Source organism: Eptatretus burgeri, chromosome 4, assembly GCF_056783735.1.
Source record: "Eptatretus burgeri isolate ZD-2024b chromosome 4, Ebu_testis_v1, whole genome shotgun sequence".
In the NCBI taxonomy this organism is placed as follows: domain Eukaryota; kingdom Metazoa; phylum Chordata; class Myxini; order Myxiniformes; family Myxinidae; genus Eptatretus; species Eptatretus burgeri.
In genome coordinates, this window is record NC_140964.1 from 14,163,273 (window position 1) to 14,190,231 (window position 26,959).

Here is a 26,959-nt window from a genome sequence, read left to right on the forward strand (position 1 = left end):
TTATCTCCATATGCTGAGCCTGGTGTTGGCTTAGTAGTTAGGGTGGTGGCTTGGGATCCTAGTGTCCTGAGTTCAAGCCCCGTTAGCCGCTGAATTAATACACCAGGGGGTTGACTCAGCCTGTCATCCTTCCAAGGTCGGCAAAATGAGTTCCAGTGTGTACTGGTCGAGGGGCACTGCATCTGCGACACAGTCGCGCTACCAAGAAATGATAGCTACCCTGGCAGCTTATCTGCCAAACACAAGAAGAAGAAGATATCTATGCTGGTTTCAGAAATTGGAATGGAGTCCTCACAGGTGTCAAAATATCCACCTCTGTTTTGGGAAGGTCAGTCCACAATTCCCCCAACCAAACACAAGTGCAGAACCCTATCCCCGCATGCTCACCTCCCCACAAACCCACTCCTCCTCACTCCACTCCACCTCCCAGAGTGTATAGCGACATTTGGTGAGGAAACACTCTCCCCCCCACCCCACCCCACTTCCTTACTCCTCCCTCACTCCCTCACTCCCCCACCTCTCCTCATTACCTCCCTCCTTTCCCTCCACTCTCCTCCTCTCTCCCTCCCTCTTTCTCCCCCCCCCCTTAATATTTCAACCAGTGAAGCAACGGGTTGTATTTGCTATAGTATATAGTATATCCAGTACCATGGAACCCCGACATTCACGGTTGATATAATGTGACCTGCTTCTGCATTCGCGGACTGTGCTTCATGTATCCGCAGTTTTCGCGGGCACAAGTAACCATCTCCCACAAGCACCGCATGCATAACACATGGTTCAAATGGTTTTCTCTGCAACCGCTTGTCTGATCGATGCAAAACTTTAAACATAGGAGGGGACTGCCCGTGGAGAATTTTTTATTCTGAGCTCTGAAATCATACATGTTATGGCAGACATACTAGATTAAAGGTAAAACTTGGACATCAGTTTTTCCCCAACGAAAAAAATACAAACTTGGCATATGTCATCAACTCCCCCATGGGGTATATTGGGTGATCACGATTACGTCATCAGAGAAGTGGTCTTCTCACCATAAATGGTTGAATTGAAATTCTTATCCCCAAAAATCTGAAACTTCATATATCTGATCCATGACCCGATGTGAGTGAATAATTCAATTTATGACGGTTCATAACCCATGCCAAGAACCTCTGTGACATAATCGGGTGCATAGATGATACGGGTATATGGACCATAATCGTAGCATGTTCAATTAACGATGGTATCTTTTTTTCAGAATGAATGCAGAGATGAGACTGACGATGTGCTCTTCGAGCACCGTTTTTGTTTTTTGATGTTTTCCATTCTATTTCCTGCAAAGCAGCATTCTCTTGCTTCAGGACAAAGATGGTAATGTTGTGAATGTTGCTTTTGCATCAGTTAACTTGAAACCCCATTTGTCTCGATTTTTGGGTTCAGCATAACTTGCCATAACACGACGACCTTCACAAACAGCAAATTGCATTTCGTCGTTGATTTTTTTTTTGGTGGGAGCAATTGATCTACATCGTGGCAGAAAGTATCACGTGACTGTCGTAATCGTACAGGTGTGCGCGCACAATCGCAAGCTATACTTTCCCAAGCACTATTTAACAATCACCTGTGCACAAATTTTTTTTTAAAATAAAAACCCACGGCCAGACAGTCAGACAGACCATCGGTATTGTCTGCTTCGTGACCTCTTGATGACATGATCAAGCTTGAAATTGAAAGCAACATCCACTGCCATGATTGGGTTTTGGGGGGAAGCATGCAAGATATTGTGTAGCATTGAGGTCCAGTGTGATGTCACAATTTGATTAGAACATTGTCTTGCTTGTATCAACCTCATCAAGTCCGAAGTTTCCACAACCCTGGAGTTCATGTGGCAGACATTGACTCGTGTCATTCCACATATGGTAGGGTGGAGGTAAAGCAGTGTGGGGGGGGGTGTTCAAGTCATGTGTGTCGTTCGTTTAACCTGTGGGCGCGTGCAGCACCTGAGCGGCTGAGACCCATGCACGGCGGCACGACCATCGACTTGGCGGTGATGGACAGAATACGTCTGATGCTGATGCAGCTGTGCGATCAGAGCAGCTCCTGTCGCTTTGAACACCAGATCGAAGCTGAGTGCCGAGGTTACACCGATTTATGAACAGGTCTCTCTCTGTGTGTGTGCCTGTCACGCAAACAAAGGAAGCGTTTGAAGATCGTCTTCCCCGATCGACGAACTTTTACTCCGTTGCACTTGCTTGTCGCACACAAGTGTATGAACTGCGAAATGAGCCCGAGGTGTACGTCATCATTTGAGTAGCAAAAGCAGCACGATGCGCTTTCCAATGACACCGGGCATTATATGCCGGTCTTCTTAGTCGGTGCAACGGTAACACGCGCAACGGATTTTTTCAATCTGCGGATCGGGACCTCTGCGATCCAGGTGTTGTCAAAGCGTTTATCGATATTTATTGCCTTCTGAAGTGTCCGCGTGCTTATACTCGCTGCACATTAGGTTTTAGTTTTGTTGCGGCAAGCTGTGGGAGATCCACGTCGAAGAAAATTGATCAAATCTGATCGATCGAACTCCCCCGTCCGAAGAGTCCGTTTCACGAATTGCATCCCTCCGGAAACCCCTCGACTGCTGCGCCGCCGCTGCTGGAGGAGTCGATGTCGCGATCTTGCAGCCACTTCGCCCGGCGTCGCACGTGCCGAGCAACGATCCTCGAGGCGAGACTCGCCTTCTGGTCAAGTTTATTAGGCGTCTTTGATTTTGGTGCCTGCCTGTCCTGGCAGACGTTGACCGATAACGACACGTTGCACCAAGCAAAGCCGCGGTGGCTGTGGGTGGTGACATCTGGACAGTCTCAAGGTTTTTGTAGCATCTTGCATTTGTCCTGCGCAGTTGAGATTGAAGAACGTTCTCATTGCAAGACGATGTTGCCATTGGCCACCTCTGTCGAGTCGGCATAAATTATTAATTTGGATTATCGCGTGCCATCTCGCCGAGTGGAGTGGCCACCTGTGAATCCGTAACTGAATCTGCCAGATTTGTGGATCTCGGACGATACAAATGTCCTCCTGGCCACGTTGCATCGGTGTCGTCGAGATACGATACCTGCAGAGGACTTCGTCTTCAATTGTCCTGCGACACGCATCAAATGGGTTGTAACACACGGACGGAGTGATGAAGCTTCAAGGGTCTTCATGTCCGGCACTGTGGGAGCCATCGGTGAATTCTGCCAGCACAGGTAAAGACTTCACCTGTAAGGCTTTTAAAGTGAGGCATCTGGATAGTCATGGAGGCTTCTTTAGCTTTACGTTGTGATACAAAGCCTTTGGAGTCTTCGTCCGGTCTCGTCAAGTGCTCTGAGAAAGGACCGGACGCAAGCCCGGTAGCCGTAACACGGAGGAAGACCGTTTACCACATCTTCCTGACTCTCGTGAAACGACAGTCGTCAGATGGAGCAGAGTCTTGGGAATGGGAAGATGCGAATGATGCTTCACAAGATCATCGAGATCAGAACAGCGAAATGACCGAATTGTGTAATGGACAGCCCTCACTCACTCCTCGAATGTATTCCATTTGCGAGAGATTTGGAGGAGCAAGAATCGGTAGATTCGAGGAGGCCTCCAGAACACTCCCACAAGGAATGATGAAGAGCTCAAGAGCAACTGTTACACGTGGAGATGTCATCGCGACGGAGATTTCAGACGAAGGTGTGAGGATGCCCGGCCTTGAGGACGGACCTCGCCGTGCTCATGGAAACGACGTGCCCACTTCGAATGGTGAGAGAGCCGAAACCCCACTGGGGACATTAGCATGTGCAGCCAAAACGTGTCTCCTTAGCGCAGTACAAGACAAAGGCTTGCTTGAGAGCGTAAGAGCACGACGGTGTAGGACGATGCCCTCTGGGGAGATGTCTGCAATTAATGCCGATTGTGCTTCTCGTGAAATCTGCAATTGTCCAAGAGAGGGTATTAAGTGCACTAGCAGTAGTGCATATGTCATTCGAGATTCAGGTAACTGCGGTCCAGCCGCTCCTTCAAACGCAGCTCAAGCGGAGATGAGAAATTGCCGATGCTTTGATGGCATGCATTTGTGCGATCTAAAGTTATTGTCGTTGGCACAGGATTCCGCAATGCACACTGAGCTCACTAAAGCACGTTATTATGATGAAAATATGTCCAAAAAGGAGCGTTCCAAAAGTATGGAATGTGAAAGCAGAGGTAAGCCAGGCCATGCTGGCAGGGAAATGAAGCGTTCAAACGGTAACTCTTTTGTCGAAATGCAAAGAATCCTTGCAAGTGATGAGTCTCTGCGAGCCACAGGTGTTCACAAATCGATTTCTCCCGATTCGGTTGATATGACCCGTGGCCGCTGCGATGAATCCGAGACGTATGGAGATTCCCAATGTAATAGTTTGCAGCAGTGCTTTGCTGGTTCTACCCGCTTCCGATCTCAAGAAGGACGGATCGCAGCAGAATGGTCTCTTGATACGATCAAAACTGATTTTGTAAAGAAGGGTAAGTCAAGTTGTTCTGATGTACCGAATATTGTATCCCTGGAGGAAAAGGTCGATGTTGAGGACTTTGATAGCTCCTCAACTTCAGGCAGACGGGTGGAAAATATGAAGAGTGTGTGTTCGTCCATCCAGTGTGACTTCGTTAAATGCAACTTTGGAGAAAAGCTTCGAGATAATGAATCCGAAGTGTTAGGATGTAACGCTTTTGGATCAACAGCCTTGGATCCAACGAGAAACACCGTGGGCCGTGTTAAGGTAAAAGGTGGCTTGGTTGAAGATGTTCTGCACATTCCCAGATTAAAGACCATGTATCATGATGGGGATGTGCGTTCAAGCATGGATGAGGGAAGTGAGAGGGTTACACCGCCGGAAGTTGCATCTCGGATCAATAAGTCGAGTATGCTACGATCAGCAATGCTGAGCCAGACCAGACCAGGAAGCCAGGTAATGGCTGTCTCCGATAGAAGGGAAGGACTTCAAGGCAGGGGAGTGGTGGTCCACGGCTCCACGATGCCCTCTGCATCCGATCTTCGCATGAGCCCACCACTCGGCTTTTATAGCAGCCCAGCAACAAATTTTGAGGAAAAGCTTACAACCAAAACCACTATCGGTCGACCGAAGAAAAGCTTCAGCTTTCGTCTCCTCAGCCACCGTGATAATGCAGGGCTAAACCAGACGGGCAGCCATGATAGACCAAGGGCGAAACGAGGCTACGAACGCGATGAGGTGAATCCGGTGCGTCGTGACAAGCGCAGGACAGTTGATGTGGGCGAGATGCTCAGCAAAGGTGACGACATGGTTTTCCAGAGGCTTCACCATGGGCTTTCTTCACACGGGCAGGTGCCACAGACTCGCAATGCTTCCAAATATGCCTCCTTTGATCGCAGTAGGACAATGGAGGGTCTTCTTCCAGCAGGAGAGGAACAACGAGGTTTGCGAAAGTTTTTTGGTGGACTTCTGGGCCGTAAGGACTTTGGGGATTTGCCACCTGCACTAAGCGGAGTTCAGTTAATGGATGGGCCAGATGGTTTCAATACAGAGAGGTTCACCGGAAATGTGGAGCCACCAATATGTGTCAGTCCGGATGGCATTAGAAACTGTCATGGTGACACCATAAATGGTGAGTCTGGCAAAGTGATTGCATTGTTACGTCTGAGAACCTTTGGATATTTCTGGAATTTTGAGGCATTTTTAATATATATATTTTTTCCTTCTGCTCTAACGTATGTTTGTGACAAAGACGCAGCATGCGTCCTTAGTTTACAACACACGCATATTACATGAGACACATAGCTGTCTTATTGTATCCTACCAAGAGAGGTTCCACATCCATGGGAACCATCACAACATGGAAGGTTCTTCTGCTTTTGCACAGCAGGGATTAAGGGTGACTGGCAGGTGTCTTGCGAGAAACCCGAGATATTTTGACTCCTGTTGGTTTACCTTCGGCTAATGAGCCCAAATTGCTCCTTTCTGCACGTTATAGCCGGATGAGAGTCTCGGCATGCGATGTCAAAGCTCCGGTAGTTTCTCTTGGTGGATATGATGTTTAAAAATGGCACAGAGCCGAGCAAAATGAGCACGACATGCACATGCGGACTTGAAAGTCCACTTTGTTTGAGGTGCAACTGGTGGTGGTTGTTGGTTTTTTTTCTTTTTCCAGCATGCACATATTGTGGCTCCCCCGTGGCTCGCCTGGAAATGGCGTCCGGTGTTGCAATGTGATACGGCTGTTTTCATCATGGGAAAACCACACTGGTTGCCCCATTCGTTCAGACACTTTGCCGACCACTGTGACATGTTTACTTAACCTGTCAAGCCAGCACATGCATATTCTTGAGTCAAGCTGTTCAGGTCTTGTTTTTGCATTCTGCTGCTAACTTTGTTAACTCGACTCGATGAGGGCCTCCTGTTGTTTGAAACTCCTGTTGTTCAGTGGGAAAATCCACCAAGTATTGACAACCAGCTTTGTACTTTTTGAGCTGGGTGGTTGTATCAACCAATTTGACATCAGAAGTGAGAAAGAGTATTCCATATCCCACTGTCTGAAAAATTTGTTCATGAAGCAATAAATGGTTGCCAACCTCTGGTTGTTTGTCCGTGCTCTACCCTTATAAAGGCTGAGCATCAAGCGAGGAAGTGGCATGTACCATTCATGAAGTGTTTGGGATGACTCGGCCGAGGTCGGGATCGAACCATCGACCTCCCAGACTTGGAGCAGATGCTCGAACCATTCAGCTACCGAGTCTGGTTCAAACAGTTCTTGCTTTCAAAATAACCACGCAAGGGCCTCTACAACTGCCTTCAGTATTGGAAGCTTCAAAAAAAATATATATATATATTTAATCTACTCATTCCCAAATTTCACGAGTTGTTGAGACATTCCCACAATTTCCCTGTATTATGTTGCATCGTTTGTTTGGCTTTTTTCCTTGTTTTCTTAGCGGGGAGACACTGCGGTTATCTCGGTGACATTCAGCTGTTGTGTAATTTTAGTGGCTGCAATTTGCCGATTGCTGCTTTCTTGCTGGTTAACTCATTACATGGGTGGTTCAAATTAATTTGACCTGGAAAATGGCAGAGCGTATAAATGTACTTCGTGTAATCCAGGTCAAACTTGAACCACCCACTTAGATTGGTCGCCAATTTTAGTGGTTACTCTCTTTTCATCCTTTCTGTAATCCTGGTGGCTTAACGGTTGAGGTGGCTGGCTTAACATCTCAGGGTCTTGAGTTTGAGCCCCTGTTTTTTTTTGTTTTTTTTTTCATTGAATTGACACCAGGGGGTTGGCTCAGCCTGTCAATCTTCCGATGTTGGCAAAATGAGTACCACTGTACTGGTAATGGAGGGCACTGCATCAGCGGCACAGTTGCGCCCCCAGAAAATGATGCAATCAGCAGCCACAGGCTGCTCACTATAACTAGCTATCTTTTACTTTTAAGTACAAATGGCAACATGCACAACAAATGCTTGGATCATGCACCGGTTGAAATATGATGTGTAAGTATTTAAGCTTTGTGCCAAGATTACTGCTGTTTCGTGTCTATATACTACTACTAGAGTAGTAGTCGTGTGTCGATATGGGATCGGTCTATTTCCAGGATTGTCCATTGGGGTAACACTTCAGGTTTTGGCCTGTTACGTGCTTAAAAGTTTTGAGAACTCCCTCTTTTCATGCACAGCACTTTTGCTGTGGCTAGCATCATTTACTTGGGTGCAGCTGTGATGCAGATACGGTGCCCCATGTAGGTTAATGTAGGAAGTTGTAAATTGTTCAGTGTGATGGCGATGGCTCGCCTCCTCTTTGAAAAGCACACCATGGAATCTTCAACTTACACTGACATGATGGTAGACGTGACTCCCAGTTTAATGTCCTTCGTCCGTCCTCGGGACGGAACACACTTTGCTGAACCACCCTGCATGTGAAACGCCACGTGAGGGTTTATAGCTCGTCTGAGATTCGAACCCTGTCTGGATAGTTCAGAGGCGAGTTTGCATACCTCGTCGATCTGAACAGTGCGTTTTGAGACCATAGGTAGTGTTGTGAAGACCTTTTATTTTTGAGTATCATCAGTATGTTGAGCATGTTTCAATATTTTGATCTCATGATCTGAGTTGAAGCCTGGTGTTGGCTTAGTGGTTAGGGTGGTGGCTTGGGATCCCAGGGTCCTGAGTTCAAGCCCCGTTGGCTGCTGAATTAACACCAGGGGGTTGACTCAGCCTGTCATCCTTCCGAGGTCGGCGAAATGAGTACCAGTGTACTGGTCCCGGTGTATGCCCGGGTTAGAATAGGTGTACCATATCCCTGTGTGTCGTAAGAGGCGACCAGGGTTGGCGTCAGGAAGGGCATCCGGCCATAAAACATTGCCTCAAGAAAAAGCCAACCCCTGCACAGCAGGGAAAAATGGCTGTAAAAACGGTCATTATTTCATGATCTGAGTACTGTATTTACACAAATTTTATGAACCATTTGATGTTTTACATTCTCTTCCAAATTCTTATTTGCTTTCGAAACTTTTTTTGACCTGAAGTGCTTAAATTACCAAAAAGTATTCATTGAACTTTCATGTACAGTATTTATTGTATAACTTCGTTTCCTTTGCCATTTTGATGCCTTCCTTAACTCTCGCTGTAATTGCAATGTCTCTCGGGGTACTTGGATCACCATATTTGATGAATAACAAATCTGCATGCCTTGCAGCTTGGGTCAGAGTGGTGCACTGTTGTTTTTTTTATGAAGCTCTCGTGCTTGCGAGACACTGTACAAAATGTACTACATTTGTCCTGCCTGCCAACTATTTTCTGTGTGTTTATATATGGCGTTGTGCTGAAGACTCTGGTCCACTGGAAGCCTTTTCTGATGTTATTTTTAATCAGACGTCATGCATGCAACAATCTTTCAAGAACCCCATCTTGGATTATTTTAATGGTGTGATTGTCATTTGAGCCCCCCCCCAAAAAAGTTTTTTTTTTGAGCTTGAGGAGCAGCATAATCAAAACAGAGAGAGAACATTTAATATCCTTGTTCAGGTGATGACCACCCTTCCATCCGTCCATCCATCCATCCATTGGGCCCATACTCTGTTCAGAGCATTGGTGCTGCTTAAACAGTCTTGTGAGCTATTGGGCACAATCCTGGACGGGTCACCACTCGAACACAGGATACCAGCAAGCTGGCACTCATTTTGCTGACCTCTGAAGGATGACAGGTAGAGTCAACCCCACCTGATATTAATTCAACAGCCAAGCAGGATTTGAACTTAGGATCCTAGGATTCCAAACCCACCACCCTAACCATTAAGCCAACTCCAGGCATGATGATGATGATGATGATGATGATGATGATGATGCATGTGAGTGCATTAATATATGATCAATTTTGTAGCCTAAACTGTATTTACGTAAGGTGGAGAACAGGCTATACAGCTGACCCCAAGCAGGGCCTTTAGCCAGGACACCAGCACACAGCAATGTACTCTTTTTGAAATGCACCATGGGATCTCTAACGTATACAAACGAAATGGAGACAGTACTCAGTACACCCTGCTTTATGTCCTCTTTAAAAGGGCACATATTCCATAAATACTAGAACTTGTCACTAACGTTTTAAAGCATTATAGTTAAATAAATTCAGGAACACAGTATTTTCGCTACTCTCTCCCCTCTTCCTCCAATTCCACCAACTAGCAGATACCCATCTACGATGGGTATGGGGGACAGGACGGATCACAGTACTCGGTTACGGTAGTTTCTTTGGATGTTTTGCGCCGCATTCAACAGCTCAGTTCATATTGGTGGTGTGTCTGGGTGCCCATGGTAGCGTTTGAGACCGGTCGCTTTAGATTGTTGCCCTTGACGCATCATGCCGGATGAGTAACACAAATGATTTGACATATTCATCGTTTCTATATTACCTCCATCAACAGATTAACGACATGGCAGGATAAAAGTCGTAAATGCTGAGTTTAACAAATGTCCTGAACTCATGGACTTAGTTAAGTAAAGCACATCATCTGGAACCCGGTCGTCAGTTTGCCGGCGAACGCTGCTGATTGTGACGTCATCGATTCCCTCTGAAAATTCTATTTATGTTCGATTTGTTGAATCCGCTATCACCTGCGTAAATACATGGAACACATAATGTGAAGATTTTGGAAGTATGAACAGAATATGTTCGGAGAAAAGTGTGTTCGAAGTTCCAGGCTTACGCCCATTATATTATGATGATGCTGCTGGAAGGATTTTTACATCGGCTGGCGATTGGCCTTTGTTCATGTTTTCTTTTGAAGACAGTCACAACAGCTGGTTTTCCTGCTGCATATCCCATAACATTTAAATGATGTTGTATGTACGTGTGATGGAATTGCCATTCGTTCCATACTATCGTGTTGATTTCCATGAATTTATGAGGATATTTTGTTCTTTAGTTTCCTATATTGTATACTTTAATGTTTTTTTTTTTAACCTTTTAATATAACGTTTATTTGTCCTTCATTGAATGTTTGTGTATGTAATCAACATTGGTGGGCACATGAAATTTGTCGTGATGTTTTTTTGGATTTGACCCCAGGTTCATGCCCTAGAGGTTGGGACTTGAGGTCACAGGGGTCAAAGCAGAAGATTCTTTTTAACTCTAAATTTGATATTGGGTCATTCTTGGTGGAACTTTTTGCCATTTTCAACTTTGCTTTTGGTGGGAAACATGGGGATTTGCAATGGCACATCATTGACTTCGCTCTTGTTTATTTAAACATTGTTTTTAGCCATTGTCATGTTTTTTTTTGTTTGTTTGTTTTTGAACCAACAATATTTTGATGGTTACGTCCAAGACAACTAACTGTTAAAACTGGTTTATAATTTAAGATTAAAAAAAAAAAATTTTTTTTAATGCGACCATTCCACCTTTAACTTAATGACATGTGATCTTCAACACTCGCTTGTATATCTTTCCACATCCCGATAAATTTACTTCTACCCCTCCCTTTCTCATTGTCTCTCTATCCTGTTGATTGAAGCACAAATTTAATTTTAAGCTTCATGATGTTTTAGTAACGTCTTCATTACATTTTCATAGAGATGTCTTATTTGTGAGTATTTGTCATATGGTAGAAGTACTTACGAGTGTATGGTGATGCACTACAAAATGTGATTACTCCTCGTACCTGAAGCAAAAAGTGGGGTTAAGAAATTGGTTCGTGTCCATCCGTATGTCTTGTCAGTTTATTATCAAGGAACAACTTATTTGAATTGAATGTTAAATTTTGAACACAAATCGCAACATGAATCGGAAGACAAGTTTGCCGTTTAATAGTACTTTGCTTCTGAGTTTGTCTTGACTGCACATGCACAGACAGCAGTGATAACATTTTACTCTGTGCCTGCCTGCCAGTGAAACAAATTCCAAACAGGAAACTTACTATTTTAAGGACGTTATAAAGGACACAAACAACAGGCACAAATAACTAATGTGTAACGTGTTAGATAGGGTGGTGTCATCGCCACTGCATAAACTGTGGAAAAACCTGGAATTAATTAATTTATACGACTTTTACAATCTTTATTTAATTTAAATTGCATTATATACTTGAACACTGAAGAACACAAATCACCTTCTCAATCCAAACATATGCTCATATAATGTGCGATACATCACCCTCATCAGCTGGTGTATATTACATTAGCTACAATTACATTAAACTTCCAGATTTATTTTTTTTAAACCATCTTGAAAATCATTATGTTTTTTTTTTAATTAAAATCAAAGTCTATACTTGAAAATTTCCCTGGAACCTAACCCCCCCTATTTTACATTCATTATTGTGGGGAAATTTGATTCACTTAAAGTCGTTTCAGTTCAAGTTTCACTTTTCAAGAATGTTGACTACAACGTTAAGCGTGAGTTTACTGAAGGAGCTAAGTCTGGAGTGATGCGGCACTCCCCCCCCCCCCCACCCTGATTGGGCTTTCGGGTGAGTCATTGTACGAATCTGCAATTGGGATACGCAGCAAATCCGGAGTGTTGAAGTCGTCACCGAGGTGCCGAGAGATGGGGCGATCAGAGTGCCGGAGAGATACGAATCGGCATTTATGCGAAGACAAATCATGTGTTGAGAAGGGTCCTTAAAAATTTCAATTTATAAATGTTGTACACTCCACTGTACAGAAATCATTGTCTAATGTTTGCCAAGGCCAGGACTTCCAGTGGAAAAAAACAAAACAAAACAAACTATTTACATTCCACATTTCTCCAAAAGGTCGCCCACAAAGTAATTCAAATATTTTGCACAAAGCATCTCGTTAATATTGAAGTACCGTAAGCAGCACACATTGTGAGTGTCAAGGAGTAATTTACACCTCCGTTGGTTTGACTGACAGTTTTGCTCTCCACCGTAGTTGATTTTGCTTTGTCTTGTACTCCAAATAGACTTATCTATGAATCCATCCAATGGGATCATTCTCTGTGCAGAGCGTTGGTGCTGCCTAACCATCTCCTGGGCTATTGGGCACAATCCTGGACGGGTCTCCACTCCGACACAGGATCCCAGCATGCTGGTACTCATTTTGCCGACCTCAGAAGGATGACAGGCTGAGTCAACCCCACCTGGTATTAATTCAATAGCCAAGCAGGGTTTGAACTCAGGATCCTAGGGTCCCAAGCCCACCACTCCAACCATTAAGCCAACACCAGGCATATCCATGAATGAAGGAAAGAAAAATGAGGAAATTAGCAAATTTGACTTATCGGCCGAAAAATATGGCAATTGATCTTTGAGGTGAGAAGTTTCCCCAAAAACATGTTGATTGATCTTTAATAATGCTTTCAGCAGTATAATTGTCAAGATGCCCCTTTTGTTTTTCAACAGGAATGTTCAAAACAAACTATCACAGGAAGCATGCATTGTATTTAAATGTTTTTGCATGGTGTTGCTGAAAACTCGAATGAAGTCGAGTGGACTTGTGTTTGATGGATTCCATTCATTTTGTTGCAAATGAAACAAAAACAATACCAGATGTTCTTTATGGCCGGAGAAAGTGTGATATGTTGGTTGTGTGAGAAGGTTACTGAAAGATAGACATTCTATGAACAGGCAAGGCTGAACGGCACAAGGAGGAAGCGATGCATGATTTATTCTGCTCAGAGTATGACCCTCAACTCCAAGCCATTCCCACAGAATCATTATGAGATTTGGATTAGAGGGGGTGAAGAGGTTGCTTTATTTCTTGAGCTGTTTAAAAGTTTTAAGCTTTTCTTTCTCGACCTTGGGATTTGTCTGTTCCCGATTTTTGTGTCCATGCTGCAAATGGGACTTCAACACTGCCATATGTATGTGTTTGCTCATCCATGCGGTTGTTGTGAACGCAGAATCGTGAGATCAGCAGACCAATTTGCATATCTCCTGTGCCTACATCCATCCTGGCAACTATTTATTTCACTTTGAGATGAAGAAGTAATTATAGTTGTCAATAATTTAAAACAGGTAGTTCATGGCTGTTGGAGCACAAGCTTCATTATAGGAGGGTTTCCGTGGGGCAGTCGGGGTGTTATCTGTGTCATGTTTTTTTGTTTGTTTGTTTATTTGTTTGTTTTCTACATACACCATAATACTTGCATGGCTTTAGAATGTTTTGCTGTACTTATTATCCAACGTGCATTGATGGGTGCAGTGCTCCATCTGCCACGGTGACTAATGTCATATTTGAGTGGTCCTGCTCACAAAAGGAATTCATTTGGACACGGTACAGAACTACTGAAGCATAGAGAAGATGAATGTCCATGAAATAAATTGTCTTCGACAAAAAGACAACTGCACTTAGGTCGCTGGTGAACTTTACACTGATCCAACAGTGAATGTTAATGTGTGTTGGAATTTTATTTTATATTAGCCTGGTCGTAATCGATGGGAATTTGTATTTTTAAAATAAAAAATAAATTGAGTTGTATCGAACCATAAGAATAAGTTTATTTGTTTGTTTTATGTGTTACTCAGGTGGATTGGCATGCTACGCTCGCCTCTTCACACATTGTTGCAGAGATTGACGTCACAGATATGCTATTTTTGCATGATTTACACCAATCATAATACAATCATTTCTTTTGTACAAATTTATTTGTAACTAGACGACCCGTGAACCCGTTTGGTTCCCGTTGTGGCAGCGGTTGATGAAAAAAATCAATTCAAGGAAAAAAAAAAGACAGCTCCAGCGAACTATACCGCTCGGTTGTTTGCATTGATCAAATTCTCCCAAAGAGTACTTGACTTAATCGGGAATTGATTTTTTAAATCATTTTTTTCGTTGCCCGATTTGAACGAAACTTGATACTGCACACCGCAGGAGAATGGTACGTAAGGTCGCCCTAAAATGTTTGCGCTATCATGTACCGGTTTATATATATATTATATATATTTGCTTTGATACTTTATGCGACAAATTCAAAGTCATGTTGAAATGCCGTTTTTATTTGTGAGTAAACATGTATTGTCATGTATTATGAATCTTCATCGAGTGTCACAACATTTCGTCAGTGCTTTGTAGTTGAACTTTATTATTATTAGCGAACGTAGTGAGCTTCATACTTAACGCGTGCAAATGAGAGAATTGGAAACAACAACAACAACAACAACAACATCAACAACACAATAACCAGGCAATTTTGGAATCTGTGTCGTTGGCTATGACCCTTTTGCTTCCGGTTTTTTTTTTTGCTTCCAGTTTTTTGTCATGGGGAATGATGCATGCCGGGAGATAAAGGTATCGTCGGAGACATGAAAGACCCAAATATCAGACATGGTGTATATTTCCTCCACTGCTTTTAATAAAGATATCTCCCGCATCATCAAAAAATAATTATAAATCGTGATTTACATTATTTGATCGCTGATCCCGAATCCAGGCTGAAGTGACCGGACATTGCGTATACAGTTGAGAACAAGTTATAGGTAAAGTCAGAAGCGAATGTAAGAAGAATTCTACGTTCGCTTCTAGTATTAATTTTTTCAGATGAGATCCTGTTCTCGGCAGTGTAGTTGTTGTTGTGAAGGTCATGTTGAGGTATAATGTTGAGGTAATAGATATATATATATATATATATATATATATATATATATATATATATATATATATATATATATATATATATATATATATATATTAGATGAGATCCTGTTCTTGGTGGTGTAGTTGTCGTTGTGAAGGTAATGTTGAGGTATAATGTTGAAGTAATATATTTTTTTTTAGATGAGATCCTGTTCTTGGCAGTGTAGTTGTCATTGTGAAGGTAATGTTGATGTATAATGTTGAGGGAATATATATATATATATATATATATATATATATATATATATATATATATATATATTTATATATATACATATATTATATATATATATATATATATATATATATATATATATATATATATACATATATTATATATATATACATATATTATATATATACATATATTATATATATACATATATTATATATATACTTATATATATATATATATACATATATATATATATATATATATATACATATATTTTATATATATATATATATATATATATATATATATATATATATATATAAATATATATATATATATATATATATTGTTGCGGATTCGCGCCCGCCGGCGTGCGAACGGCCACGTAACTCGACTCGCGGCACGTCGCCCACCGGACGGACAATCCCGTCGTGACCCTCTCGGACTAACGCCGGGAACTAGTCACGGGTGGACCTTTCGGCCTCACCACGATCGTGCCAATCGGCCCCCGCTTGGGATAGGGTTGCTCGCCAAATTCGACCTACCTAAGTACCCACACGGAGGGTAGACCGGGCGATCGCACCTCGCCGCAGGTCGACTTCGGACACGGGCCACTTTAAGCGACCCGTTCCGTACTATCGGGATAACCGAGCGGTGTTATCGTCGGCCTCGACGGTTCGATTAATTATCGGGCGTTTTAGCCCACGACCAACCCTTTACGTGAAGTAAGATGGAGATTCAATAAAGGAAAAGACGAAGCGAAACGGGAAAACAGTTCAACATAAAGCACATTTATTTCGCGATGAATGGAAAGCACACATTTCCAATTACACCAAAAGCAAATGTAAAAGAAGAAGAAGAAACACACAATAATGCACAAAAAGCAAATGTAAAAGCAAAAGACAATGCAGAGCTAACCGACTACCGAGAACGCGGCAACACTTATACAGTTTTACTTCACAGACGGCGCCGACAACACATACACTCAAAGCAAAAGAAAAGGACCACCCTCAAGGATGAGGGGGGTAGGCGGGCCTGGGGCGAGACCGCGTCGGGCCTACCCGTCTGATGATGAGCCGCAAGATGGCGGTGGCGCCCCGACTCCGCGGGCCTCGCGGACATTGTCTGGTAGGGGGTGGGAACGGGGCCCCCTTCTCGCACTATCTCAGCGCGGGGGGAAACAGGAGGGGGTTGTTGATGCTCGGGGGGAAGGAGGATATCTCCCTGTCTCGGGTCCCGCGACGAGCGTCTCCACCACGACCTCGGTCGCGCCGCCGGCCTCTCCCACCGCAGCTCCCGACTCCGACACGAGCACCCCCTCGACCGCCTTCGCCGCCGCCACCTCTCCACGGCTCCGTCCAACCGCCCTCTCCGTCTCCTCTCTTGACTCGTCCCAACTCTTCACTGGCTCCGAACTCTTCACTCTCTCTCCCCTCCGAACTGCTCTGTTTGGCGAGCGCGGCCCCTTATATGCCCCGTGGCCTCGCTCCTTCACCTTCGACCCTTTACCTCCGACCCTTCACCTCTAACTGGCTCCCCATTGGACCGAGGAAAAGTGGGCGTGAATGCTTTTTGATCCATGAATTTGCATATAGCGATATTACTCCAACGCACCTGGAGGTGGGGCCAAATCGCCACACGCTCGCCGATAGGACGGAACAGAAGTGGGCGTGAGTCGTTTTTGATCCGTTTTCTTCGGAAAGGCCGGCGCTTTTGCACCCCTGCTCGGTGCGCGCCCTGCACGAGTCCAGTATCGGTGCCCACAAGCGGCGTGGGAATGACGGTGATGCGATGGTTGCGAGGGCGAGTTGTGACGGTAAAGGTCGTGGCTGTTGTTGTGAAGCGGCGTTGCGGTTGGTGGTTGTTGTGTGATGGCTGTTGAGACGTGGTTGGTGGTGGTAGTAATGGCGGCTGGTCCAAAATAAAGATAGTAAAAGAAAAACGGCTATCTAGAAGGGTCGCAGCCCGCATGAATGACATTTATTCCCTCTAAACAACGGGTTTGGGCCTAACTACACATATACTTAACGAGATATCTCACCTAAGGGACCTGAATGGTGGTTTGCGAATTTCGTCAACCACAACAATATATACATATATATATATATATATATATATATATATATATATATATACATATATATATATATATATATATATATATATATATATATATATATATATATGTATATATTCTTTACATGAGATCCTGTTCGAGGCGGTGTAGTTGTCGTTGTGAAGGTAATGTTGAGGTAATTTTTTTTTTTGATGAGATCCTGATCTTGGCGGTGTTGTTGTCGTTGTGAAGGTAATGTTGAGGTATAATGTTGAGGTAATATTAATTTATTTAGATGAGATCCTGTTCTAGGCGGTGCAGTTGTTGTTGTGAAGGTAATGTTGAGGTAATATTTTTTTTTTTTAGATGAGATCCTGTTCTTGGCGGTGTAGTTGTCGTTGTGAAGGTAATGTTGATGTATCATGTTGAGGGAATATATATATATATATATATACATATATATATATATATATATATATATATATATATATGTATTGGTATGTATATATATATATATATATGTATTAGTATGTATATATATATATATATATATATATATATATATATATATATATATATATATATATATATATATATATATATATATATATATATATATATATATATATATATATATATATATATATATATATATATATATGTATATATATATATGTATATATGTATTTATATATATATATATATATATATATATATATATATATATATATATATATATATATATATGTATGTGTATATATATATATATATATATATATATATATATATATATATATATATATATATATGTATTTGTATGTATGTGTATATATATATATATATATATATATATATATATATATATATATATATATATATATATACATATATATATATATATATATATATATATATATATATATATATATATATATATATATATATATATATATATATATATATATATATATATATATATATATATATATATGTATTTGTATGTATATATATATGTATTTGTATGTATATATATATATGTATTTGTATGTATATATATATATATATATATATATGTATATATATATATATATATATATATATATATATATATATGTATATATGTGTATATATGTATATATATATATATATATATATATATATATATATATATATATATATATATATATATATATATATATGTATTTGTATATATTTTCTTTGCATGAGATCCTGTTCTTGGCGGTGTAGTTGTCGTTGTGAAGGTAATGTTGAGGTAATATTTTTTTTTTGATGAGATCCTGTTCTTGGCGGTGTAGTTGTCGTTGTGAGGGTAATGTTGAGGTAATTTTTTTTTTTTAGATGAGATCCTATTCTCGGCGGTGTAGTTGTCGTTGTGAAGGTAATGTTGAGGTATAATGTTGAGGTTATATATATATATATATATATATATATATATATATATATATATATATATATATATATATATATATATATATATATATATTTTTTTTTTAGATGTGATCCTGTTCTAGGCGGTGTAGTTGTTGTTGTGTAGGTAATGTTGAGGTATAATGTTGAGGTAGTATTAATTTTTTTAGATGAGATCCTGTTCTCGGCGGTGCAGTTGTTGTTGTGAAGGTAATGTTGAGGTAATATATTTTTTTTTAGATGAGATCCTGTTCTTGGCAGTGTAGTTGATGTTGTGAAGGTAATGTTGAGGTATAATGCTGAGGTAATATTTACTTTTTTAGATGAGATCCTGTTCTCGGCGGTGTAGTTGTTGTTGTGAAGGTATTGTTGAGGTATAATGTTGAGGTAATATTAATTTTTTAGATGAGATTCTGTTCTAGGCGGTGTAGTTGTCGTTGTGAAGGTAATGTTGAGGTATAATGTTGAGGTAATATATATATATATATATATATATATATATATATATATATATTTTTTTTTTTACATGAGATCCTATTTTAGGCGGTGTAGTTGTCGTTGTGATGGTTATGTTGAGGTAATATTTTTTTTTAGATGAGATCCTTTTCTTGGCGGTGTAGTTGTCGTTGTGAAGGTAATGTTGAGGTAATATTTTTTTTTTTAGATGAGATCCTGTTCTTGGTGGTGCAGTTGTCATTGTGAAAGTGATGTTGAGGTATAATGTTGAGGTAATTTTTTCTTTTTTAGATGAGATCCTGTTCTCGGCGGTGTAGTTGTTGTTGTGAAGGTAATGTTGAGGTATAATGTTGAGGTAATATTTACTTTTTTAGATGAGATCCTGTTCTCGGCGGTGTAGTTGTTGTTGTGAAGGTAATGTTGAGGTATAATGTTGAGGTAATATTAATTTTTCAGATGAGATCCTTTTCAAGGTTGTGTTATTGTTGTTGTGAAGGTTATGTTGAGGTCATATTTATTTTTTCAGATGAGATCCTGTTCGAGGCGGTGTAGTTGTCGTTGTGAAGATAATGTTGAGGTAATATTAATTTTTTTAGATGAGATCCTGTTTGAGGCGATGTAGTTGTCGTTGTGAAGGTAATGTTGAGGTATAATGTTGAGGTAATATATTTTTTTTTCGATGAGATCCTGTTCTGGGCGGTTTCGTTGTAGTTGTGAAGGTAATGTTGAGGTAATATTAATTTTTTTAGATGAGGTCCTGTTCTTGGCGGTGTAGTTGTTGTTGTGAAGGTTATGTTGAGGTATAATGTTTCGGTAATATAAATTTTTCAGATGAGATCCTTTTCAAGGTTGTGTTATTGTTGTTGTGAAGGTAATGTTGAGGTAATATTATTTTTTTTAGATGACATCCTGTTCTCGGCGGTTTAGGTGTTGCTGTGAAGGTAATGTTGAGGGAATATTTCTTTTTTCAGATGAGATCCTGTTCTCGGCGGTGTAGTTGTTGTTGTGAAGGTAATGTTGAGGTAATATTAATTTTTTTTGATGACATCCTGTTCTCGGCGGTGTAGTTGTTGTTGTGAAGGTAATGTTGAGGTAATATTTCTTTTTTCAGATGAGATCCTGTTCTTGGCGGTGTAGTTGTTGTTGTGAAGGTAATGTTGAGGTAATATTAATTTTTTTAGATGAGATCCTGTTCTCGGCGGTGTAATTGTTGTTGTGAAGGTAATGTTGAGGTAATATTAATTTTTTTAGATGACGTCCTATTCTCGGCGGTGTAGTTGTTGTGAAGGTAATGTTGAGGTAATATTTCTTTTTTCAGATGAGATCCTGTTCTTGGCGGTGTAGTTGTTGTTGTGAAGGTAATGTTGAGGTAATATTAATTTTTTTAGATGAGATCCTGTTCTCGGCGGTGTAATTGTTGTTGTGAAGGTAATGTTGAGGTAATATTAATTTTTTTAGATGACGTCCTATTCTCGGCAGTGTAGTTTTTTGAAGGTAATGTTGAGGTAATATTTCTTTTTTCAGATGAGATCCTGTTCTTGGCGGTGTAGTTGTTGTTGTGAAGGTAATGTTGAGGTAATATGCAGTCGTGTTATCACGGTTATAGAAATGCACAAATAATTAATTTGATCTATAGTATACCCAATCACACCTTCATGACGAAAAAAATTAACAACAAAACTCGAGAGTAAATCCTCTAGCAGTTTTAAGTCAACCTAATTTTATAATAAAGATATCTCCCGCATCATCAAAAATAATTTTTAATGGTGATTTACATTATTTGATCGCTGATCCCGAATCCAGGCCGAAGTAACCGGAAATTGCAGCATCGAATGTAAGAAGAATTCTACGTTCGCTTGGTGGCTTTGCCTATTCCATATTATTGTTTTATTTTTGTCATGTATTTTGAGGTGGTGTGCACTTCGCTTTGAACAACACCTCTCTTGGGAATGTTTTTTGGTATTTCTGTGGCAGTCTTTGTTTTCTTCGTCTTTTCGTCTTTCTTTTATTTGTTTTGCCTTGACTCTTTCAAACTTTCCTGTAACCTCTTACCTTGAGTGGCTTTATGCCTTATTTGGGGTTATTTCCACAAAAACAAAAAATTACACTCTCGCCTTGACAAAGTCTTGACAGCTTCTGCTTGGGTTTAACTGTTTCTCACAAAGTTTGTCTGCCTCGATGACTTTAGAAGTTGTGAAATGTGAGGTTTTGTGCACATCAATTTGTTGTGCAGACACGATTAAACCGAGCAGCCTTTTCCTCCAATGCCATGTTGCTGCCCTTCAGCAGAGTGAAAATATGCTAGGAGTTGTTTTCTGTATTTATTACCTCTGCCACCGAAGGTGAAGGAGGTTATGGTTTCATTCCTTTGTTGTTTGTTAATTGCAAAATCGAAGATTTCTCAAGTATATCGGTTAGTCAATTTTGTTATTCTGTCTGTCTGTCGATCTGTTTGTCGCCTACAGGTCACAATTCTAAACTGATAATCATGAAACTTTACTACGCTATAGAGGTAGTCTCAACTGAGAAGCCTCGTGATTTTGAGGTCAAAGGTCATCTTGAGGTCGAATTTCTAAAATCGTCATTTTTCATCTGATTGACTTGAAAGTTGAACAAGATTTGCATATTGTGTCACTGAATTGGGAAACCAACTATTTTTGAGGTCAAAGGTCAACTCAAGGTCAAACTTCTAAAATCATCAAATTTCAATCTGAAAAATCGTCAATTTTCATCCGATTGACCTGAACTTTGATTAAGATTGTGAATTTTAATCTTCATGAAATGGACAATTTGATATATCCATGGCAACCTTTGGAGAGGGGGTGGATTTTGCAAGTATCGTGATCTACACGACGTCTTTGTCTTGTTTTTATGTTTATCGCCAACAGGTCACAATTTTAAACGGATCTTCACGAAACTTCACCACATGGTAGAGTTTCTCATAAGCAATAAGCCTCTTGTTTTTGAAGTCAGGACAAAAGGTCAACATAGGCACAAGGTCAACAATTACGGTGGTATTTCTAAAATCCTCGATTTTCCTCCAATTCAGTTGAAATTTGAAGAGGATTTGTATATTTGGTCATTGAATTAAACCAGAAATTATTTTTGAGGTCAAATTTGTTTTATGGATTTTGCAAGCATCGTTCTCTGCACGATGTCTTCTTCTTGTTACTTGACGAAATCTACGATTTTGTCGAGTATGTTGGTTTGTTTTGTTTGTTTGTGTGTACGTCTCGTTCTACAGGTCGCATTTCGAGTCGGAATGTCATGGAACTTCACCAATGGACTTATTGGCCACCAGAATAGAATCCTATAACTTTTGGCACGTCATGATCTAAGGTCAAGGTCAGGAAAAATTCCTGAAAATGGCAAAAATCCTTATCTTTTAGCATGGGCCGATTTTCAAACATTCATGTCTCCGCCAAATCTTAACGGATTCCTTTCAAATTTGAAACACGGACGTAGGAGGAGAGTATCTTTGACTGGATTAAAAATTGGTCACATCCGTTACGGATTACCGAGGTGACAGGTATTTTAATTTAACATGGTAAGTGCTATCTACGGTTTTTTCATGGTAGTCATGATCACTTATGAATCATAATGCCACCAAATATTCAGAAAAATTACCATTCACAGTGAACAATTTAACGGAATTTAAAACGAATCTCCTCGGCCTCTAATATTACACAATCCTCTCATCGCAGATCTGAACCTTGGGGTTCAGATCTATGGGGTTCAGATCTATTCTCTCATATTGCAATTCTAGAAAAAACCTTTGAGTAGGCGTCGCGTAATACGCACGCGATACGCACGTGAAGTCAGCAATATAAGCCGCACCGGGCCTGATTTTTTTTCTCTCAATAACTCTGCAAAATCTTATCGGATTCATTTGAAACTTAAAACATAGATGTATAGTGATGAGTGTGTGTTATTATACGCATGCTGATGGGTGTACACTGCGTATTGCGTACGCTACGCTCATATATTAATACATGAGCAATGAATTTCGTCAAGTCCTGGCCCTATGGGCCATTTTTAGGTCATCTCTACCGAGATGACCTAATAAAACCGGACCAAATGTCCGTACGTCCGTCAACAATTTTTCTTTCCAATTTTGATGAAACTCAGTATGTGGGTAGAGGTCGATGAGTGTTGCACAACGATATAACTTTTGTCCAGGTTCAAGGTCAGGGTCAAGGTCACGAGGTCACATGAGTTAAAAAATCGCCATTTTCAAAACCTATCTAGTCTGCCATTCTACAAGATATTCGGCAACTGTTTATTGATTATGATAGTAAAAAATATTATCTTGTATCGAACCGGACAGATTTTTGGATTTCCTTCCCGTTTGATCGTCACGTGATCTGGAAGATGGCAAAAGACACCGATGCGATTCGCAAAGAAGGAAGGAATTAGAAATGAAATATAAATATAAAACACATTTTTAGCCTTTTATATTTATACATTTTCCGCCGAAGGTGCAAAAGTTTCAAAACCCGAAATGTAAACGTCGGCATTTATTTTCAAAATATAATTTTGTGCGCGCGCGCCAAAATGCCGAGTCATCTTTAACCAAACTGCGTAGTAGAACTGCGCAGTAGTCCGGTCATGGCGTCTGAGCAGTGGCCAGCGTGGTTCAGATTGACTGTGGTTTCTGGGGCGAAGGTGATTGTTAAGAAATATGTCGGCGGTATAAATTTGAGTGACTGTGTTGGTGATTTAATCACGCAACATCTTGACGACGAATATTCTGGCCGAACGATTACATCAATTCAGTGCATCAGCAGGGATGATTCGCAGGCTCCTCTCGATCGTGCCAATATCTAACATAATCACTGGCGGACATAGGGCTGCAGGCTGTGGGGCGAGGCCACGGATCCCGGATGAGGGGATAAGTGATAAATTATGCTACATGCTTCGGGCTTTCTGATTAATATATCAATGAGTACATTCCTTAATTAATGAATTGATAATTAATGAATCTGGCATACAAAATGTTTTTTCATACCTGACATGTTACTTTGTGCAGTGTCACGAAACTTCTGTGGAATTAATCATTAATGAATTTGCTAGCTCTAACGATTTTTCAAACCTCAATATCTCTATAAATACTTGACCAATTTTCATTCTGAAAGTTTCATTATAATCAGTGAAGAATAATCTCCACGATTATCATAATCTCCGAGAGCTAAGCCTATTTTTCCTTTTTTTTTTCTACAACCGGAAGTGAAATATCCCCAGAGAGTGGACGGACCGGAAAAACACGTATTGCACTTTCTGGTGATTCTGATGTGTTCATCCGGGTACTAAATGAACAATACATGTTTATTAATTATGTCATTAGTCGTATTATGCGAGTGTATCTCTGTAAACTATTTCAATCTAAACGGTTAGTTTGGACTGTTTCGCGGTTACCTGAACTGAACATTGAGAACTTGTGGTATTATAGAGATCACCGTCACCCCCACACGGGGGTAATTTTTATTTGTTTGTTTGTCTGTTTGTCTTTGTGCAGGATATCTCAAAAAGTTGTGGACAGGTTCGGTGTGTGACGAGGACGAACTGATTAGATTTTCGTAAAGATCCGGATCTGGATCCGACTACTCAAATTTTTTACTTGATTCTTCACCATTGAGAGATAAGTCTAAAATGATCTATAGCATAATATCTCAAAAAGTTGTGGAAGGATTCAGGTGAAACTTGGTGGATAGGTTGCATGTGTCACAAGGACGAATTGATTTGCTTTTGGTGAAGATCCGAAGTAAGATCTGGATACGAGAATGATTTAATGTTTCAGTGATTCTTCACTATTGAGAGATAGGACCAAAAACTATGTATGGAATGATATTTCAAAAATGTACACCACCAGTCAAAAGTTTTAGACTCCCATTTTTAGTTTTTACTGAAATTTAAGCAATTTAATGTTTCAATGTACTCTGCAATGAAAGCATAGAACAAATAAACAATTGCAGATAAAAAACATGGAGTCGTTTTGTTGAACAAAATTTAATCTAATTTTTTGACTCATCAAAGTAGCCACCTTTTGCAGACATAACATCTGAACATACTCGTAGCATTCTTTCAACACTAGAAATCAAATATTGTTTGGAAAGTTCTTCCCAACACTGTTGCAGAAATTCCCACAAATTTGTTACACTTGTAGGTTGCTTTGCTTTCACCCTTCTGTGCAGTTCATCCCAAACCAGCTCGATGGGGTTTAAGTCTGGAGACTGCTGGCAATTCCATGATTTGAAGCCTACCGTCTTGTTCTTTTCTTCTAAGGCAGTTCTGACATAACCTGGAGGTATGTTTTGGGTCGTTATCTTGCTGTAGGATGAACCCCTGACCAACTATGCATAGACCAGAGGGTATTGGATGGCACTGCAAAATGCTGTGGTAGCCCTTTTGGTTCAGGGTGCCAGTCACTCTGTGCAAGTCGCCGACTGGATCCAGTAAAAAAGCCCCAGATCATCACGCTTCTTCTTCCGTGTTGGACAGTTGGTTTCACACACTGAGGAACCATCCTTTCATCTACTCGACGGCGTACAAAAACCCTGCGTGATGAACCGAAGATTTCAAATTTTGATTCATCGGTCCATAAGACCTTCTTCCAGTTTTCAGTAGTCCACTGGCGGTGCTTCATGGCCCAGGCAAGCCTCTTTTTCATATTTTGCCATCTTTGCAATGGCTTTCTTATTGCCACTCGACCTGTCAAAACTGCAGCTCAAAGTCTTCTCTTCACAGTTGAAACTGAGACTTCCTTAATTCGACCAGTGTTAAGCTGCACCTGAAGCTGCTGTCCTGTGAGCCGCCTGTCATGCAGGCTGTTGACTCTCAGATATTTGTCTTCTGATTGTGTTGTGGCTTTGGGTCTGCCTGACCTCTTCCTGTCAGAATTTCCTCCAGTTTCCAAGTGCCTTTTGATGGTGTAGCAAACTGTACTCTCTGACACCTTGGCTTACTTTGCAATTTCTCGAAAGGAAAGATCTACACTTTTAAGGGTTATAATGATCTGTCTGTCTTCCTTTGTTAATTGTCTTTTTCTCGCCATTATGATAGCAATACACCCCTTCCTGCAGTGCAGTATTGTCCAAATAATGCTTCAGAGAGTGTAGCAACACAAAGCCTGGTGTTGCCTTAGTGGTTAGGGTGGTGGCTTGGGATCCCAGCGTCCTGAGTTCAAGCCCCGTTGGCTGCTGAATTAACATCAGGGGGTTGACTCAGCCTGTCATCCTTCCGAGGTCGGCGAAATGAGTGCCAGTGTACTGGTCCCGGTGGATGCCCCGGTTAGAATAGGTGTCCCATATCCCTGTGTGTCGTAAGAGGCGACCAGGGTTGGCGTCAGGAAGGGCATCCGGCCATAAAACATTGCCTCAAGAAAAAGCCAAACCCCTGCACAGCAGGGAAAAATGGCTGTAAAAACGGTCATTAGAGTGTAGCAACACAGTCTGTTCCAACACTGCTTTTATACAGACAGAGGGTTTGCAACAAATCAACAAAAGTTGGGACACCTGCAGGAATTGTTTGCATCACCTTTCAAGGCTTAATTGACTTCCATTGCTGCAGAACAGCTGCAGTTGCTAACCCATTACTTGTTCCCTGAAAAGCGCCTTTGTTAACAACACATAAATTTACATTATTTTTCAATTTTTGGTAACCTAAACTTTTTTTAACCTCTGTTAGTTTACTGCTTAGCTTTGTACCATTTCAGGTTATTCACTGGACTTGAATTGCTTAAATTTCAGT

At 40.7% G+C, this 26,959-nt stretch overlaps 1 protein-coding gene across 1 annotated transcript in view; it reads left to right on the forward strand.

The window, feature by feature from the left end:
• Nucleotides 1–2,412: 2,412 nt before the first annotated feature.
• LOC147027508 (uncharacterized) overlaps nt 2,413–26,959 on the forward strand; it is a 410,973-nt gene continuing 386,426 nt past the window's right edge. Inside the window, exon 1 of the mRNA XM_085876519.1 lies at nt 2,413–5,622. Within this exon, the coding sequence (XP_085732645.1) occupies nt 3,276–5,622 (2,347 nt within the window). The 5' untranslated portion in view covers nt 2,413–3,275. The remainder of the gene's footprint in view (nt 5,623–26,959) is intronic.